Source organism: Desmodus rotundus, chromosome 13, assembly GCF_022682495.2.
Source record: "Desmodus rotundus isolate HL8 chromosome 13, HLdesRot8A.1, whole genome shotgun sequence".
NCBI lineage: Eukaryota > Metazoa > Chordata > Mammalia > Chiroptera > Phyllostomidae > Desmodus > Desmodus rotundus.
In genome coordinates this window covers 42294333-42313124 of record NC_071399.1, presented here as the reverse complement: position 1 = coordinate 42313124, position 18792 = coordinate 42294333, and the positions used below count along the sequence as shown (strand labels likewise).

General features: G+C 38.7%; 1 protein-coding gene across 17 annotated transcripts in view; it reads right to left on the bottom strand.

Moving 5' to 3' along the window:
• The window catches only part of DOCK9 (dedicator of cytokinesis 9), a 344395-nt gene that overhangs the window by 161185 nt on the left and 164418 nt on the right, over window positions 1-18792 (bottom strand). For all 17 annotated transcript variants that reach the window (XM_045186630.2, XM_024578994.4, XM_053916340.2 and 14 more), the window contains 5 exons: window positions 9945-10034; window positions 6269-6351; window positions 4501-4570; window positions 2310-2405; window positions 1238-1372 (listed from right to left, as the gene is read on the bottom strand). In XM_045186630.2, the coding sequence (XP_045042565.2) occupies window positions 1238-1372; window positions 2310-2405; window positions 4501-4570; window positions 6269-6351; window positions 9945-10034 (474 nt within the window). The remainder of the gene's footprint in view (window positions 1-1237; window positions 1373-2309; window positions 2406-4500; window positions 4571-6268; window positions 6352-9944; window positions 10035-18792) is intronic.

Genomic DNA, 18792 nt, shown 5'->3' with positions numbered 1-18792 from the left:
AAGCTTCAGGCTGATGTCATTGACCAACATAGAGTCATTTAAGAGAGATTCTCTGATAATGGTGACTGTATCTATTGTGAGGAATTGTCAAGGAGATTGTTCTTTAATCACACAGTGCTCTCTGTCTGAGCGTCCCCAAGAGAAAATCCCTCATCTTCGTTGTAATTAGATTGTATCTGTGTGCTGTGTGACTGAATGTGTCTCCAAGCTAGAAAGCAGAGCCCAGCTTGTTGCCCACCCAAAACTGGTATTAGGTCTTCATAACATATTACTTTCTCCTTACCTTAATTCCACTTTATCTCCTCCCTACCCTAACTCCTTGTTTACCTTTCTGCTTTCCAACACATTTTAGATCTTCCTGAAAAATGGCAGGGGAATGGATGGATGCCTGGATGGACAGGCAACCTGCTTTCAAAGACAATTCTATGAAGATATAGAAGGAGAACACCAAATTGGTAAAAGCTCTTTGGGAAAGGGAGCAATTGGAGTCAACAGGGACTTCCACAATCTGTATTGTCTGATATTTATAATAGGTATGTATTCATGTCTTACATACTATAATCAAAAATAATTTTTAAGAATAACTCTACACCTGCAACAGCACTATGATAAAAATACCTAATATTGGCTGAATGTTTACCACATACCATCACTGTCATAAGCTGTTACATCTTAAGATTAATTAATTAATCCTCTCAGAAACCATATTCGGTACTATTACTGTCCCTACTTAATGAATGAGGAAACTGAGGCTCAGAGAGGTTACACAGTTGGTAAGTGGTTGATGTGAAGTCAGTCTGGTTCTGAAACCCAATCTCTTGATCCACATACTACTCTGTCATTGGTAAAGTTATCACTAAGATGTTAAGAACTGTTCTAAATATTTCCAACTTAGCTTATCCAATCCTTTCATTTAGTCTATTTAGGAAACATTATCACTATCCAAATTTTGCAAATGAAGGAACTTCAGCTAATAGCCCATCCAAGACCACACAGCTAAAAAGTGACTAGTCAGGCTTTAAACACAAGAGTTCGTGCACAAGAGCACTGGTGCCTACTACAACAATTCATCTCTTTGTCATTCCTGAGATCTTCCAAAATGATGAAAAACAAGCCTGTTCTAATTTTAAGTCAGCCACTATATTTCTACCATGAAATTGCCATTTTTAGAAGTCTATGATTAAATTAGATGGTACTTTACAAATAAGGAAACTTGATAGTCTCTTTCGATATTTACCTGAACCACACCCATACAGGAATCCAAAAATATCGATCCTTTCGGTTCTTTTGAGATCTTTTCATCTTTATAAAAATTCAAATTGTAGGATCCATCACCAAGTTGAATCAGGTGGAAAAACCGTCTTTTAAATGACTGAGAGAAAAAATACATACACAGCTCAAAATGAAGAGAGTCACAACATCAGTAAGTCACAATTTGACACATGTATAAAAACAAGTTTAGTTCTCTCCAAAACAAATCGAATTCAGGCCAATGCCCTAGGTAACTGGGTGAGTTAAGACTCTCTTTCACATCTAATAATTTCACTGCATTTCAGTTCTAAGGAGGTGGTTCACTTAACATCTACGAGTATTTTTCTCACCCACAGAATTTAGGGTTTTATATAACTACCCAAAAGCAATGCAGTGAGCTCCAATTTGGGATACAGTTCAGAGGGATGGAAGCTTTCCAAATCCCTAGGGTTTTTTGCTTGCACAGAATAGAAACTATTCTCTGCCTTGTGACGCTGAATGATTTTCCAGATTGAGGATTAAGATAGTCAGCATTTTCCCCAATTTAATTTTTATCTCCCTGTCTACCCTACCACTGTTTCTTTTCTATTTATTATTATTCCTCTTTTTTCTCTGGCTCTATATTTCTACTGAGTAGATTTTACACTGGTTTTACTTTCCTCTTTGCCACCTTCTTCCAATGTAACCATTTTCCCTTTAGTTCTCAATTTTTACTTTACTTGACTTTGTTGCAGTAGACCTCCGCAAAAGCGCTTAGTTTAGCCTCTCAGTGATGTTTATGAAGTACCAAGTATCATTTTCATAGTTAATACAGAGAAGAAAACCTGTGTTAGCACTCAAACTTTCATGCCAGCCCAGTGATGATCTCTTCACACTGGTCGTAAGAGGGTGACAAGGGTAAGTGGGTGGAAGGGTCTCTACAGATTGACATCAATCATATTAACCAAAGGGAAGCACCTAACTAGACAATTTCACTTTTGTCAGGAAAAACAGCACGCCCATTCATTTTGAGCATTATTCCTAAGACCTACAACAAGCAGGGTGACAGGCCTCCTTACCCTCATGGTCACACTTATCGCACTATTCATGTTGCCCTTGTACAGCCACCCATGCTTGGTGATTCCACCCTTCTGAGAGCCAAGGGAGGCAGCATCCTAGGAGAGAAGGAAAACATCGCAATCAATCTTCCATTATTACTGATGTTATTTTATGTGAGTCTGGTTAATGGGAAAATCATTCATTTGGTGTCAGGTTGGCTCTTGCTCCTTTACTGGAATAACCATCTGACCCTAACACCTACAACTCCCTTTAGAGTCCACTTAACAGGGAAAGAGAGGGACAAGCCAAATTTCTGAAAACCCTAGTCCATTAAAAGGCAAAGCTAGTTCCACTTCGTTTTTATTTTTAAGTGTTTAATGAGCCACAGAAAAGTACATACCACACTTGACCACTCAAGTTGTAAGGTCTTGCCTGGTTTCATAAAAAATATTTTCAAATTACACTCTCCTATAGTTGAAGAACAAAAGCAAATTCCTGGAAAACTTCCCAGAGGCTTAGTTCAGAGAAAGGTGAATAAAGAAAGGAAGGAAGGAAATGTGAGCCAATAAAGAAAGGAGAGGTAACATAGTGGGGCAACAGAAAAGAAGGAAAGGGAGGGAAGAATATAACAGAGAGGAAAGAGGGAGAGTTAGAAAATAAAGAGAAACATGCTCCTTCAAGATTTTTTTCAAATATTTTAAATAATTTATTCTATTCCTCACAAACTAAATATTTTTTTCATTGTTGTTCAAGTACAGTCTCCATTTTCCCACCACCACTTTCCCCCACCCCTCTTACCAGCACCTCCCACCCTTACTCCTTCCCCCCTTTGGCTTTGTCCACTGGTCTTTAACACATGTTCTTTGAGGACCCTTCCCCCTCCTTCCCATTATTGCCCTCCTCCCTCCCCTGTAGTTACTGTCAGGTTGTTCTTTATCCTTCAAGTTCTGACCCCAAGCTCTGAGATCTGGTCGTAAGGGGGTGGTGCTGCCAACTGTTGCTAAAAATATAGGTATATATTTGTCCACATAATAAACAGAGCTATGAAACATATATACACACAAAACACAATCTAGCAAGTCTTCCACCACACCCTTCCACACTCTTTAAGAGTACTCCCTTGTGACTGCTTTCCATCTTTAAGGCTGTGCCCATTACATATCTCAGTAGGTACCCTGAGAAGAGGAGGCCACACAGTGTCAGGTTACCTAGCTCACACCTCCTAAAGCTAGTCTCTGATTACAATTCTTACTTTTGTAATCAAGCAGACAACGGCAAAAAGACTCATTTTATGCTTGATTTTAGACTATCTCAATATTAATATTGGTGGTTTTATTGTTGTTATTACAGGCAATAATAGAAATAACTTATCTGTCTGGGATTTTACAGTTTTGTTTTGTGTGTCCTTACATCCATTACCATATTTTAATTGGTCTTCCTCTTACTATTAATTAGCACCAAGTTTTTGATATTTTGTTTTTCATTTTGAATGACTACCTCCTCTTCCCAGAATTACTTTAAAAGTGGTTTCTAAAATAGTTTGCTACCAAGGACATTGTTAAAGTTCTTGAGTGGCTGGTGTTATTGGCTTAGCTGACAATTAAAAAAAGAAAAGAAAAACTAAACTCATGATGAAGTACCCAATAATGAGTAGAGGAGAAAGAGAAATGCAGAGATGGGTAGCACTAACATTTTATTAGGTTTGCCTTGCTCAGTGGACATAGTCACCTTCACGTCCGCTCCTTTTATACACTTCCCTAGCCAGAATCATTTCTCCAATAATAGCGGGGCGGCAGGGGGGGAGGGTTTAAAATCAGAGCTTCTGGGTACTACATACTTCACTCAAAGCAATCACTGAAAAAAACAGCCATTTAAAATTTACTGGCTACCAGTTTGTTTTAAGACATCCTATTAAAAGACAATATAAACTTAAGGTTTAAGTAATCTTGATATCTTTTAACAGTATAACCAAATCTCATCCAGGCCTTTGAAAATGATCTCAGAACAAATAAACAGGACCAGAAGAACATGCTATTCATACTAAGTAGTTAAGTTGAAACAGAAACCTTATTTCAATCAATCAAACAACACATTTTAAAAAATTCTTCCCCTGTTTCCAATCCCTGTTTTGGCTAAATGTTGGTAATTTTCTAATTATCTTCTAAGTCTACAAAACAAATCAATTTTTAAATCTCTGAGAGATCATCCTACCTCATCTTTGTCAACCTCCTCGTCAACTTCATAGACATGAACAGGAAGTTTATCCAACTTGGCCACTTTGCTTTAACAAGAAGAAAAACAATTTGTTTTACAATTACCTAATCCATGAAGAGATGCTGCATATCTTCTCCAGTCAAGAGGAAACAGCATTTAACAAATCCATAGCTGGCCCACTCAGATAAAGAATAAAAACCATCAATGCTATTGTTTTTCTTAGTGGAGTTAAGATGGCATAGCTTGTTCAGAGTTATATAGGTATTTCAAAGTGGGAATGTTTGTTAATAAAGTAAGTCTTGGTAGAATACCTTTTAATATGCAGTTTAAGAGACAGCATGGAAAATGAGGTTACTGCATTTAAATTTATTAGGAACCATAGTCTTAGATGATGGCACTCACAACAAAAACAGGACAGTAAAAGTAACGGCTAGCATTTATTAAATAGCTATTATATAGTAAGCACTGCACTGTGTACTGCACATGTTATCTCCTCTAGACCTTTAGATGGTGGGGACTGGTGTCAAGATCATTTAATAGGTGAGGAAACTGAGGCTTAGAGAGCAGAGCAAGTAGATGACATAGAACAGAATCTGTGTTCTTATTCACTGTTATAATCTTCCCTCTCATTGTCACCACAATCAGAAACTCCTCTTATTAATGCCAGAAAGTGAAAGTGTATCTACCAGCAGTAAAAGTATATCGTATAGTAAGTTCGATACTTCTCACAATCTATTCTTTTTCAGCCATGAGAATGGTACGAACAAAACTATCAAGTGATCTGATCAAATGGGAAGGATTTTTAAATCCCCACATGAGTACTGGATAAATATAGAACTAAGAGGCATGCTCATCTGGAGAAGATAATGCTGGAAGGGAGTATTCTTGGCTGAGGTTTAAAAAAGGCACTCGGGAAGTTGGCTAAACATTCTTAAGGAGTGGCTGAACCACACAAATAGAAAAAACAAATAGCTAGGTTCACCAAGAATAGTGTAAACAAATTAAGCCTATAGATGCAACAAACACAAAGAAAAATATATTAATAGGGTCTCAAGTAAAATTTTCATTGGCGATGATTACTTTTGAAACAATCCATCGTTATTTGCTTTCAATTTTCATGATCAACTATACTTAAATTTGCTAACTCCATCATTTAAGGGTATACTCTTCTATATCCTCTCCAGGTGCAACCTACCTATCTCTGGTTCACTTTAACCACCACTAATCCATCTAAACACACCTGCTTTTAGTGTATTCTAGAATGAGTTAATACTTTAAAGGAGGCAAAGAAGTTTGTCTGGGAAATGCTTGTTCTACGATATACTTTTTACATAAAATTCATTCAATAAAAAATGAAACAAAAATTCTTATTTACTCAATATGAAAAACATAAAATTTTGTTTCTTAAAAATATTCTTTTTAAGAGAAAACACAATGTAGCATTTTCAATATCCTTATATTTATTTTCTTTGTTTTCTATTTCTCACTGAAAAAATTTTACCTGTTTGTGTTTTGACAGTGGTACCCTGAAAAGAATCACTGGACATAATTAAACCATCTATGCCAAGCCCAGAGTACTAGGATCGAGTCCTATTATCAAATGTACTGTAAACAACAGCTACCCCATATACACACAAACCATCTGGAAGTATTTCTCCAATTACTTTGATTGCAGAGCAGTCACACACCTCCCTAAACATTTTCAGTATAAAGAATTTTCCCTATGTGGATAACACCACCTTGTGTGGTCTGACCACTGACTCACTTTGGAAGCTGTCGAAACTCTCCTGAGTAATCTTCATATTTATACTTCACGAGATGCCAGTCGGAGTTATAGGTTTTGATGCACTATTGGGGGGGATCAAAAAAATAGAAAGTATATGAGAAAAATACAAAATATATATGTGATGATTTAGAAAATGTTTAGGAAGATTTATGAATGCATATCCATGCAAACATCAAAAAAAAATTTTCCCCTTAACCCTCTCATGCCTAAAATTACACCATTACAGTTTCCTCTGAAGCTTAAGAACCACTGATTGAAACATTACCCCTGGGAGAGGGGTCACTTTAGGTTACCATCATTCATTTGAGATTTGAGATTTTTCTTGAGATTTTTGAGATTTTGAGAATTTTTGATTTTTTTGAGAATTTGAGATTTTTTCCCTTTTTTTGAATTGTATTTTTTCCATTATCATTTAGTCTCCTTATACCCCACTTTCACCTTGCAATCACCACACTGTTGTCCATGTCCATGAGTCCTTTTTCCTCCGTCCCTCCTCCCGCCCTCCCCCCTTAGCTGTCATCTGAGAGCAGATTTTATAGGAGACAAATTTCACCTCCTCTTGCTACATTTACATAACAAAATGTAGTTTCTGCCTTAAAAGCACTTGGTTCTTAAGTAGTGGCCTTTACTAGAACATGAAAATGAAGAGAAACTGTGAACCATAAGATGCTTTCATGGTATTTACTAATATTACAACGGTCTCTGTTAGTCAATATTATATAAATTTGCCCTCAGTTTTTCCTTCTATTTATAAGGAACATAGGTTATTAAAAGGAAGGATTCCATTTTTTTAGTGGCACAGTGACATCTTATGTGTATGTGTGTGTGGAATGCACAAATTATGGAGCATTCCATTGCCAAGGATTCTATCTATGCCACTAACCTACAGAGAATGCACTAAACTACCCTCACATAACAGACCCAATGGGCCAGCATGGTGTCTTTCATTCATCTACCTGGGAGGATCCATTGAGCAGTACACAGAGGCTGAAGACTATAGGGCTGCATCTGCCAGATCTTCAAATATGGATAAGTCAAAATTAAGAGGTGACATGTTTGATTTAGTTACCATCAGCTTAGTCCTAATAATTTTTCTGTGTAATCAGCTTTTAACTACACATATGTAGACCTCAGTATGGCACACAAAAAAATGAGTAAGTGAAAACATGGGTAGACAAATATATTTGTCTTACCTAGTTGACTTGACTCTGGCTGCTTGCTTCACTAATTGCCAACCTTTTTATCTATTTCACAGCCTACACCCAAACATCTTCTAAGGCAAACTCCCCTCCACCCTAAGTCGTAAAAGTAACTATAGCAACAAGAGCGGGTGCTTCTCTCGTGCCAGCCTCTATGCTACGCACTTTACTGGCAAGGCTGTGAAGGGAAGGTAATGGAAGTTTTTCCCATCATCAGTCAGACAGGTGTAATAAATAGCAGAGAAGGATCAAGAACAGAGTGAGATGTGGGAGCTAAACAACTTTCCAATTTCTTTGCTATGTAGTTACAAATGTCTTTTAAATACTATTCTTGTAAATGCTTTTAAGTTTTTCAAGCATTTTCACATTTAAAATACCAGACATCTACACTCAAAATTACATCCCAAAACCAGTATGATTTCAGAATTTTCCTTAGGTTTGGAACAGCTAAGTCAAGTCTGACTGTGAATGATACAGTCTTGTGGACATGCTCCTATTCTCCTTGTGAAGTCAAATCCAAGACAGAAGCAGCCCTCAGGGCCATGGTGGTTTTCACCATGCACAGCCACTAACATTGTGCCACCAAAGTCTCTTGCAGGTCATTACAATAATTTTGAAGTATAAAATGTACCCGCCCAATTAAAAAATAAATAAGCACAGACATACACAATCATGTGCATTTAGGAGTGGAACACCTGAGTACCCAGATTTTTAATACCTTAGGTAAAATTAGTACAAAACATAATATTTAAATATTTTAAATTACAAGGAACTGCCAAAAAACCCCAAACAAAACCCATAGTTAGCCAGGTTAAGTAGACAGAGGTTCAGTCATTTAATAAGCCATTGTTGACTGCCCACATAGCAGGTATCTGCTAAATTCCAAAGTAGAAACAGAGACTAAGGCAAGCAACACCCATCCCTCTGGGGATGTAGAAAGTCTAGGAAACAATGGGTTCAATTAGAAATCAGTGTCCAGAGAACTAGTCTCTAACAACACCCTTCTGACTGATTTCATGACCTTTCAAACTTGTAAAATTCAATAATATTTTGAAGTTATACTGAAAGGTTTTTGAAGTTGTTTTTTAAAAAGCCATTAGGTCAATCTCCTCTGGACGAGAGGATGGAGAGGAAGTGTTGTTCTGCTCCACCCTACTGGAAGGGTACCAAGGGAGTGTAGTTATGTTGGCTCCGGCAGCACTGGATAAAGCCGGATAAAGCCGCTATTGCTCAACCTACAACAATTAAAGAACTTACTGGAGAGCTGCCCTTCAAAAACTATATTTTTTTAAGTAGCTGGGAAATCTGAATTAGTAATTAATAATTTTGCTACATGCTTTAAGACAAAAGTCAACACTTTTCCTACAAATGGCCAGATAGTAAACATTTTCAGCTTTGAGGGACCTAGTGTCTCTGTTGTAACCACTCAGCTCTGATCTGTGATATAAAAGCAGTTATAGGCAATACAAGCAATTGGGTGTGGCTGTGCTGCAATAAAACTTTATTTATAAAAACAGGCTGCAGGCCAGATTTTGCCTGTAGGTCATAATTAGCCTACATCCTGTTTTAAAATAAACATTTAAGAATGTATAACATACCTAGCTAGATATGTCTAGAATTAATTTTAGTAGTATAGTAGCAAAGGAAGTAAGATAAGAAGTTACCTTTCCAGAAGGATGAGAGAACACACTTTAAAACATTTAAATACATATTTAACTTTTCAAAAATCTCCATGGAAACTAAATCTTGTTATTTTAATTGGTCTTCACTTATAAAAGCATAACTTCCTTATAGTGGGCAACTTTATCAATGGATATATTTAGTATCTAGAAAATGGGGTTAAAAATCCATTATTTTTAAATGAAGGAGCACTTCAAGAAACAAAATTAAAACCTAATTAATTCATCCTACCTAAACGCAACTGGAGGAAGAAACAAACACTCCAAGGTGGGGAGCGGCAATCTAAATGCAGTAACTTTTCTTTCTTCCTCGTAACAATCGTTTGTATGTTCAAACAAAAGTAACAGCAATTAAACGTTGATCAGAGATCATCAGGCTCAGCTCACCTTCACCTGGCACTTCATAAATATTGAACTAGTCTTGAAAATAAGTTCCAAATATAAACATGAAATTAAGTAAATAAATACATAAATGTCTGTGCTGAGTATCCATTAAAAAATATCAATAAAAAAGGCTCTGACATTACACTCTTGAGTTCATTTACAAGTTGCCCTTTATTTTATAAGTTCTACAGAGTTCATGTTTTGTCTTCTATTGACATTTCTAAGCTTCAGATTCTGAAAACTTCATTCTTCTCTGATTTTAACTTTTATTATAAAATATAATTACCTCTCTGACACTTTCTTGACAACACCATTAAAATTTAAAGAAGATGAGGAGGCATTAGAAAAAAATGATTTAAAATGACACAAATTAGTGTAGAAGAAACACATTACCTCTGTAACAAACAAGGTCTGTGCTTCCTCTTGTGCGTTTGCAGGAACTGTGGAGCATCTGTATCGACCCTGTCGTCTCAGAATGGCTGTCTGTGAAGGAAAGCACCAGGCAGGGACGTGGTTAAGTGAAGAAGGAAAGGGGCCAGCCTCCAAGTACAGTAGGGCCTGGAATGGACAGTCACTTGAGCCTCTACCAGCCAGTGCAACTTCCACCTTCCTCCTTAGCTCACACCCAAGAGATCCAATCTGACACCCTAAAGTTCAAAAGTCACGCAGGGCAATAGCCCCTGCTTCTTCCTAATGACCCCTCCAGGGAGCCCTTCTGCTCCCCTCAGGCAAGGTAAAGGCCCATTCGGAAAGTCCCTAACACTCAGTACTTGATCTAGTCTCATTATACTGCTTTTTAATTTCCTTAATTTTTTTAAATTGTTATAAAATTTATAATTGTAACCATTTTTAAGTGTATAGGTCAGTGTCATTGCACATTTACACAGCTGTGCAACCATCACCACCATCCATCTCTTAATTGCCTTTTATGTCTGTTGTTCACTGCCACAACCCCAGCGCTGAAGAGCAGGGCAACCAAATAGAAGATCCTTAATCAATATTTGTTGATTGACTCCATGAGTTGTGAATTCTACCTCCCCTCCTATGAACCTTAGGACTATTCTTGTTTCATGAGGCTTAAATGCTTATTCAAATAATAAAATGCCTCATGACTTCAGGCAGAAGCACATCTATCCCAATTAACATTGTTTGTAAGGGACAATCATGTTGATAGAGAAAACTGGGTGTCAGGCTTCAGAAAGGAATGTTCTAGATTTTTTCTCCCATGGACTATAATCCTTGGAACTATCAACAGATTATAAAACAGTATACATGAAAACATTTTGCTAACAGAATCTACCCAGTTGGCTCTTCGCAGCTAATTACTAAACTGGCATTGCCTAGCACTTGTCCCAGCTGTTTCTCTTCTTCCCTTGGTTAGAAGAAGCTTTGGGTCGAATTTGTGATCCTTGCCTCCCTCCCTCCTCCCCGCCCCCACCTCCAGCACAGGCAGAGAACCCCAGGGCATATATTTTGTGCACAACATAATTTTACTTCCTGCCCACATTTTCTGTGTTGTGTCTGCTTCACCTACATTTACTCTTTTCTTGCACTGTGTTCATCTTTGAAATTAATTTTATCTCTTATTTATAAAATAAGGCTCCCTTATTCTAAAGAAAGGAAAATAAGGAACTCTATTCTCCACCAAAGTCCTTCACAAATGAATCATTAATTCATTCCACCTCCAAGAGGGCTTTTAAGACCCTGGATGCCTTGATTTCTTTGCAAATATCACAAACAAAATGTGACTCCTATTACACACCTATTACCATGAAATGTCATAAAGATATGTGACAATAAGCACTGCAGAGGCACAATCTATTCAAAAAGCTTCTAAGTAACATATCAATTACAGAATGATTGTCAAAAGTGTTAGGAATCAAGTATAATATTAGTAAAGGAAAATTGCTTAAGAAATTGTGTAGGCATCTTAATATCCCCACTTACTATGTCCTTATCTTGATTATTTGTGTCTATCAAGATTTTTGAAACTAATGTCTATACTTTAAATATGTTGAGGAAATGGTTCAGGTTAAGAATTAGAACTATGTGGGTCATTTCAGCCCACTTCCCATCATAAGACTAGGAGGAAATAAAATGGATTACAAAATTTTCCCAGTGAATTACCAACTCAAGAAAATTTAGTAATGTGACACTTTTCTAAACAAGGGTCACATTACTAAATTTTAGAAAATAAATAATGAATCTTTTTATTCTCATGGATCAAAGTGTCATTATTTTCTCACTTTCAAAAGAAAGCAAAACCAATAGAGACTTGACCTTTACAAATAAGAGAACACTAAACAATTAAACCAATCACCCCTATGTTTATTACCACCCACCAATACCAGAATACTAGGTTTGACTCCATTTCTGATCAAGTCCTATGATTTTGATAAAGCTTAGTTTACTGACCACACAGAGCCCCTTTATTCCTCCGGAGACTTCATCCAAATAAACTTAGCACATTTCTTTAAAACCAGGCCCTTAAATTCAACATGCTCCTTTATTATGTATCTAGCTTAAATGTTATTTTTATGTGTATTTCTTTTTGTACGTATCTGTGGTATTTAGATCATCTCTTTTAGATGCTTACTGTCTGTCCTTCACTATATGTGCATGCTATTCCTCACACCAAAAGGTGAAGCCTATCCCCCGCCCCCCTTTGAATCTGGGTGGCCATCCACTGATAAAATGAGGCAGACGTGATGCCACACCAGTTCCAAGCCTAGACTTTAGGAGAAGTGGCGCTTCTGATTCTTCCTTTTTGGAAGACAACCAGCACATTAAAAGATCTACTACCTTGAGACCACCACGCTGTAAAAAAGTCCATGCTACCCATATGGAGAAGCCATATATAGAAAGGTGCCCTGCAGCCTCTAGCTGGTGCCAGCCGTCCTAGTTGAAGTACCTCAATGTGAGTGAGGAAGTCATCTTAAACATCCCAGCCCCTTTAGACACTAAATAAAGCAGAACTACCCAGGTTAGCCTCAAACACATTTCAGAATAGTGAGAAACAATAAATTACCAGCTTTGGGGTCATTTGTTATACTGAAATAGATAACAGTAACAAGATTAAAACAAAACTGTAAGAGAACAGGAACATTTCCTAACTGAAGGATTGGAGAATACTGCCATTTTCATGAAAATGTCACACAGTATAGCATCAGGAGAGAAGCATTGAGGGGATTCACTAAATTGCAATCTCGGTTTTACACTCATCCTCTACTCAGTCAGTGTCCTAAGAATGGTAAAGTAAGAAAAAGTGTCTGTTAGACCTTGAGAATAGACTTTAGTGGCTTCTCTTCCCAAAGAATAGTCTACTCATCACTTAAGGGGTCAGCATAAATATCATTCCATCCATCCATCCCTCTCTCCCTCTCCCTAACCTTCAACCCTCTGTCCTTCTACTGGGTCCCTACTTTCTACCAACAGACACTGAACTAGCACTGAAGACACCATGTTAAATAAAATGTAGAGGACTTCTGGCCAAGATGGAGGAGTAAATATATACACTTTACCTCCTCACACAACCAAAAGAAGGACAACAAAATATTTAAAAACAAAAAACAACCAGAACTGCCAGAAAATAGAACTCTATGAAAGTCCAACAACCAAGAAGTAAAAGAGAAACATTCATTCAGACTGGTAGGAGGGGTAGAGACGGGCAGCTAGGGCAGAAAGGATGAGTGGCAAGGCAGTGGCTGGAGGACCCGGTGGGCGAGGCAGAGGCTGGTGGCCCCACACTTGTGTGCGGATTAACTGGGAGGAACAACTGGGGAGTGAGACAGACTTTTCAACCTAGGGTTACAGCATGGGGAAATAAAGCCTCAAAACCTCTCACCGAAAAACCCTGTGGAGGTTGCAGCGGCTGGAGAAAATCTCAGCCTCACATGAGAGTTCACTGGAGAGACCCACAGGGTCCTAAAATATACACAAACCCACCCTCCCTGGAATTAGCATGAGAAGGGGCATATTTGCTTGTGGGTAGCTGGGAAGTTACTGAAAGCCCACTGAGAGACGAACAAGTGGCATTTTCCCCTCTTATACCCCTCCCCCACATATGGCACCACAATTTGAAGTGGGTTGCCCAACCATGGCAAATACCTAAGGCTATGCCCCTTAAAATGTAATGGTTGTGCTAAGACAAAGAAACATGGCCCAAATGAAAGAATAGATCAAAACTCCAGAGAAAGAACTAAGCGATGAGGAGAGAGACAACCCATCAGATGCAGAGTTCAAAACACTGATAATCAGGATGCACGCAGCAATGGTTGATAATGTAGCAAAACAGAGGAAAAAGTGAAGGCTATGCAAAGTGAAATGAAGTAAAACATACAGGGAACCAACAGTGAAGGGAAGGAAACCAGGACTCAAAGCAATGCTGTGGACCAGAAGGAAGAAAGAAACATTCACCAAGAACAGAATGAAGAAACAAGAATTCAAAAAAGTGAGGAGACACTTAGGAACCTCCAGGACTTCTTTAAATGTTCCAACATCCAAATCATAGGGGTGCCAGAAGGAGAAGAGGAAGAGCAAGAAATGGAAAACTTATTTGAACAAATAATGAAAGAGAACTTCCCCAGTCTGGCAAAGGAAATAGACTTCCAGGAAGTCCAGGAAGCTCAAAGAGTCCCAAAGAAGTTGGACCCAAGGAAGCATACACCAAGGCACATCATAATTACATTACTCAAGATTAAAGATAAGGAGACAATCTTAACAGCAGCAAGAGAAAAGGAGACAGTTACCTAGAAAGGAGTGGCCTTAAGGCTATCAGCTGATTTCTCAAAAGAAACCTTACAGGCAAAGAAGGGGCTGGATACAAGTATTCCAAATCATGAAAGGCAAGGACCTACATCCAAGATGACTCTATCCAGCAAAGCTATCATTTAAAATGGAAGGGCAGATAAAGTGCTTCTCAGATAAGGTCAAGTTAAAGGAGTTCATCATCACTGAGCCCTTATCATATGAAATGTTAGAGGGGCTTATCTAAGAAAAAGAAGATGATCAAAACTACAAACAGTAAAACGACAACAAACTTACAACTATCAACAACTGAACCTAAAAAGCAAAAAAACCCCTAAGCAAACAGCTAGAACAGGAACAGAATCACAGAAATGGAGATCACATGGAGGGTTCTTGGCAGGGAGGGGGAGGGAGGAGAATGTGGGGAAAAGGTACAGGGAATAAGAAGCATAAATGGTAGGTACAAAATAGAGAGAGGAGGTTAAGAATAGCATAGGAAATGGAGAAGCCAAAGAACTTACACGTATGACCCACGGACATGAACTAAGGGGAGGAATGCTGGGGGGTGGGGGCAGTGCAGGGTGGAGGGGCATAAAGGGGAGAGAAAACATGGCACAACTGTAATAGCATAATCAATAAAATATATTGTTAAAAAATAAATAAAATGTAGAGTTTACCATCTGATGACAGAAGGAGGTAAGGAAATAATGTATTAAGACTGTGATAAGTGCTATAAGTAGTACTATATGTGTGATAAGTAAAGTATGAGAGAAGAAAATACAGACACACAGGCTGCTATGAGAGGAAAGAGTAGGGGAGTCTAAATTCAACAGGGGGTTGGAGGCGACATCGGGAAGATGTATCCTGAGGCAAAGATGCTTAAACTACATTGTACAAGATTACTAAAAGTGTGTTCAGTACTTGTACTGAATACTCTTGAAACTTGGAGATAAGCATACCCTTGGAAAGTTAAAAGAGCAAAATCAAGACTTAATGAATGAGATTAGCTCTTTGGAGACACATGAAAGAAACAAACCTATTAAATGCTATAACTGAAAATGTGTTCTATGAGGTCTGTCCAGAAGGTATCCAGCCATGTGCTATGAAAAACAGAGACCTTTATTAAAGAAGATACAAGAAACATTGTACATAGGACAATGACACCTTAGTCCACTTCAAAGTAGGCACCTTGGGACCTCACACAGTTCTCCCAATCACCATCAGCTGCCTCATTGTATTTTCCTGAATCTCACTGATGGTCTGAAATCTCTTCCTTTCAGAGGTGATTTTAGTTTGGGGAAAAGTCAGAAGTCACGGGGCCCCAAACCTGGGCTGTAAGGGGGCTGAGTTATGTGGGTGATTTGATGTTTCACCAAAAACTGCACAAGACGTGATGCTTGAGTGGGAGGGTTGTCATGATGAAGCTGCCAATCACCAGCTGCCCATAGCTACAGCCTTCTGAGTCATCCTAATAGTTTCCATGGAGGAATATTAAAGCTTAATGCAAAATTTGAAGCAGATTCATTGGTCTACTCGCTCAGTCATTTTGAATGTGATGGCCACACAGTACACATGCTCACTCAATGGCTTCTACTGATCCCAGTAACTAGTACAGTGAAGTTGTCACTGTTTACATATGCTCATTCCAATTGGAATTCCACTCTCCTTGACTGTCAGGTTACATTAATGTCTCACAAACTGTTCTCATTATATTAACAATGGCTGGCCTTTTTTCTGGACAGACCTTATATTCAAAGGGAAAAATTCCTAGAACTCTAATTAAATTTGAATTAAATAACACTAAAACTACACCAACACACAGGCTTATGACCTCACACATGGAATGAGTTGAAGAGGTACAGAGTTGTCCCCGGACCAGAATATAAAGAGTAAAATTTACAATGACCTGCAAATCTGGTCTGGAATAAGAAATTTTAAATAGATCTTTTTTCTATTTACAAAATTTTTATTTTCTCTTGGTTCAAACGACTGCCTCCAAAAACTGAGATCATTTGATTGGCTATGAGCCACATGTGGATGCTCAGCCCAGGGAGGCAGAGTCATGGGCCATCTAAAGGGAAAATACAGAGGTAGCAGGTCTCTTCAACTGGTACCAAGCCTGGGACTTCCTGGCATTTCCTGCCCCTCTTCTTCATCACTCATTTCTCTTCCCTGATAGCCTGCTATAACCCCGTTTCTTCAGCTTCAACTTGAAATCCCTCTCTACTATCAAAATTCCTGACCCCAACCTGGTCAGGGCTCCGTCTTCCTCCCATCAGTGCTGGCCAACATGCTACTTTGACCCACTGAGGCTGGGATACAGAGAAGCTCATGTTTCAAACCACAAGCAAAGCGAAGCACATAATTTAATTAAACTTCCTATGGAAGAATTTGAGAAGTGACAATGGAAAGGGGTTTGAATTGAGAGCCAAGAAACCTAAGTTTTCATCTGAGCTCAGCCTCTAACTAGCTGTATGATCTTGGGGGAAAGTTTTAACTTTCCACATCCATAAAATAAAGAGTTTTTTAGGATTTCCAGGTTTCCTTTGTGGTTTAAAAATTCCACAGCTGTGAACATGGAATTCTAAGTCTTGTCTCTCTCAAATGGTTTATGTGTTATGAATTGCTTAGTGAGATACTAAAACATAAAAGACATCCAGAAAAAAATTAATCCTCTATCTGCTTTGGTTTATAGTCCCATTTATTTTTTTTTAACAAAAGGAATTGTCAGATTAAAAGGAGGGAAGATTCACTACATAGACATAAATAAATAGAGGCACGAGTATTGACAAAGACATGTTTTTGTGTCATCATTTCTGTATTCTTCTAACCCGCTCAACTCGTATGGCATTGAATTTCTTATTACTCATTTTACAATGGGCATGAAACTATAAAAAAAATAGCCCTCTTAATTCCTGGTGGGAAGTATTCATATCCACTGGGTATTTAAAATATCTTATTTTATAGGGTTTTAATTAAGAGACTGAAACAATGGCCCACCCTTCTCCTGGGACCACATAAACAATGAGCTAAAGACAATATTCCAGAGACGAGGGTGGGCTGCAACCTCTTGCTGTGTGGATCCGCCACACATTGTCTCCCCATCTCTCCTATCCAAAGGAGCATGGGACTGGGAATGTCTTGTCCTAGACAGAAAAACAAACATCACAGGGAGTACAGACTTAGAAATAGGAAGAGACAGCCCCTAGGATGTCTGAAACAGAGCACCTAAGTTAGATGAACGAAGAGGGGTCTCTCCTAACAGGTTAGAAGCCACATGGCTACAGAACGAATGGAGTGAACAGAAATTTCCTAGGTACCTGCCCCCTCACCTCTAAGGAACAGACAGCCTGAGGTCAGAGAAAAGGCCCAAGAGCCATTCCGTTGACATGCTGGACAGTGAAGCCCACCAGATCTCAGAGCCTGGTCAACTCCAGTCTACCCTTAGGCTAAAATGCAGACTATCTTCGCTTAGCAGTCAACCTCTCCTGTTTGTAATTCCATATAAAGCACCTGTAGTTACATTTGTTTTTGTGTCTTCTCAATTTAATAGAATTATCCCTTCGTATCTTTGAGAACTTAATGCATCTGTCATAGACAAAGTCCTTTGATCTTCCAGGAGAAGGGAAACGCTGCAGTGGGGCTAGGAGAGGCCGAACTCAGTGTAGGGAGGGAGGGCAGAGGATGCCACCAGAGATGAAAGGCCAGACGGTCTAAGTAAGACTGGAAGCTCTGTAGGTGGGCTTCCCTCAGGCCTGGCCCATCTCCCTCACTAAAGATTAAGTCTTGAGTTGAATTTTTACTGTGCTCAACTAGGCCAAGTAGAGACAGTGTCGACTTCAACGTTTTAAAGTTATCTCAGGTTTTCAACTACCCCCTCTTAGACTGATGGCTCCTCACACCTCCTTCCTTTCATCTCTAGGTCTGAGCCAAACTGTAGATGCCTCCTGTGTCTGTGGGGTTAGGTCCCTTTGATGCCTGCTGGATATACCCCTTGGCTGCATTTGTCCATACATTAAACCTTTTGTATCCAGGGCAGTATTAAACATTACTGTTATACACTCTGGGAACTTTGTTGTGACTTACTGAGCACAGCAGTAACGAGGCCTTTCCAAATATCTGGCACATGCATTTGTTTTAGAGCAGATGACGCGCTTTCGAGGAGATTCAGTCCCAAACTAGGCTGGAAACTACAATCCACATAAGGCGTTCCCCACGTCTCACTGGGAGATCATGTCTTGGCAGCCCGCACATTCTATTAAGATCAGACAATTCCATTTTCAATGTTTAATTCACTAATAATTAAGAAAATGGACAAAGCATGGAACAAGACAAGGGTCTGAAGAAGGAAGTCCATTCAGATTGTTTGGAAGAATCTAACAAAAAATAACTCCCAAGGAACTAATTAAAACATTTCAAGGGTAGAGCCTTGATTATGCCCAGAGAAATGGACATTTCTCTACCTCTTTCTAACAGCTTCTGTTCACTAGGCTTC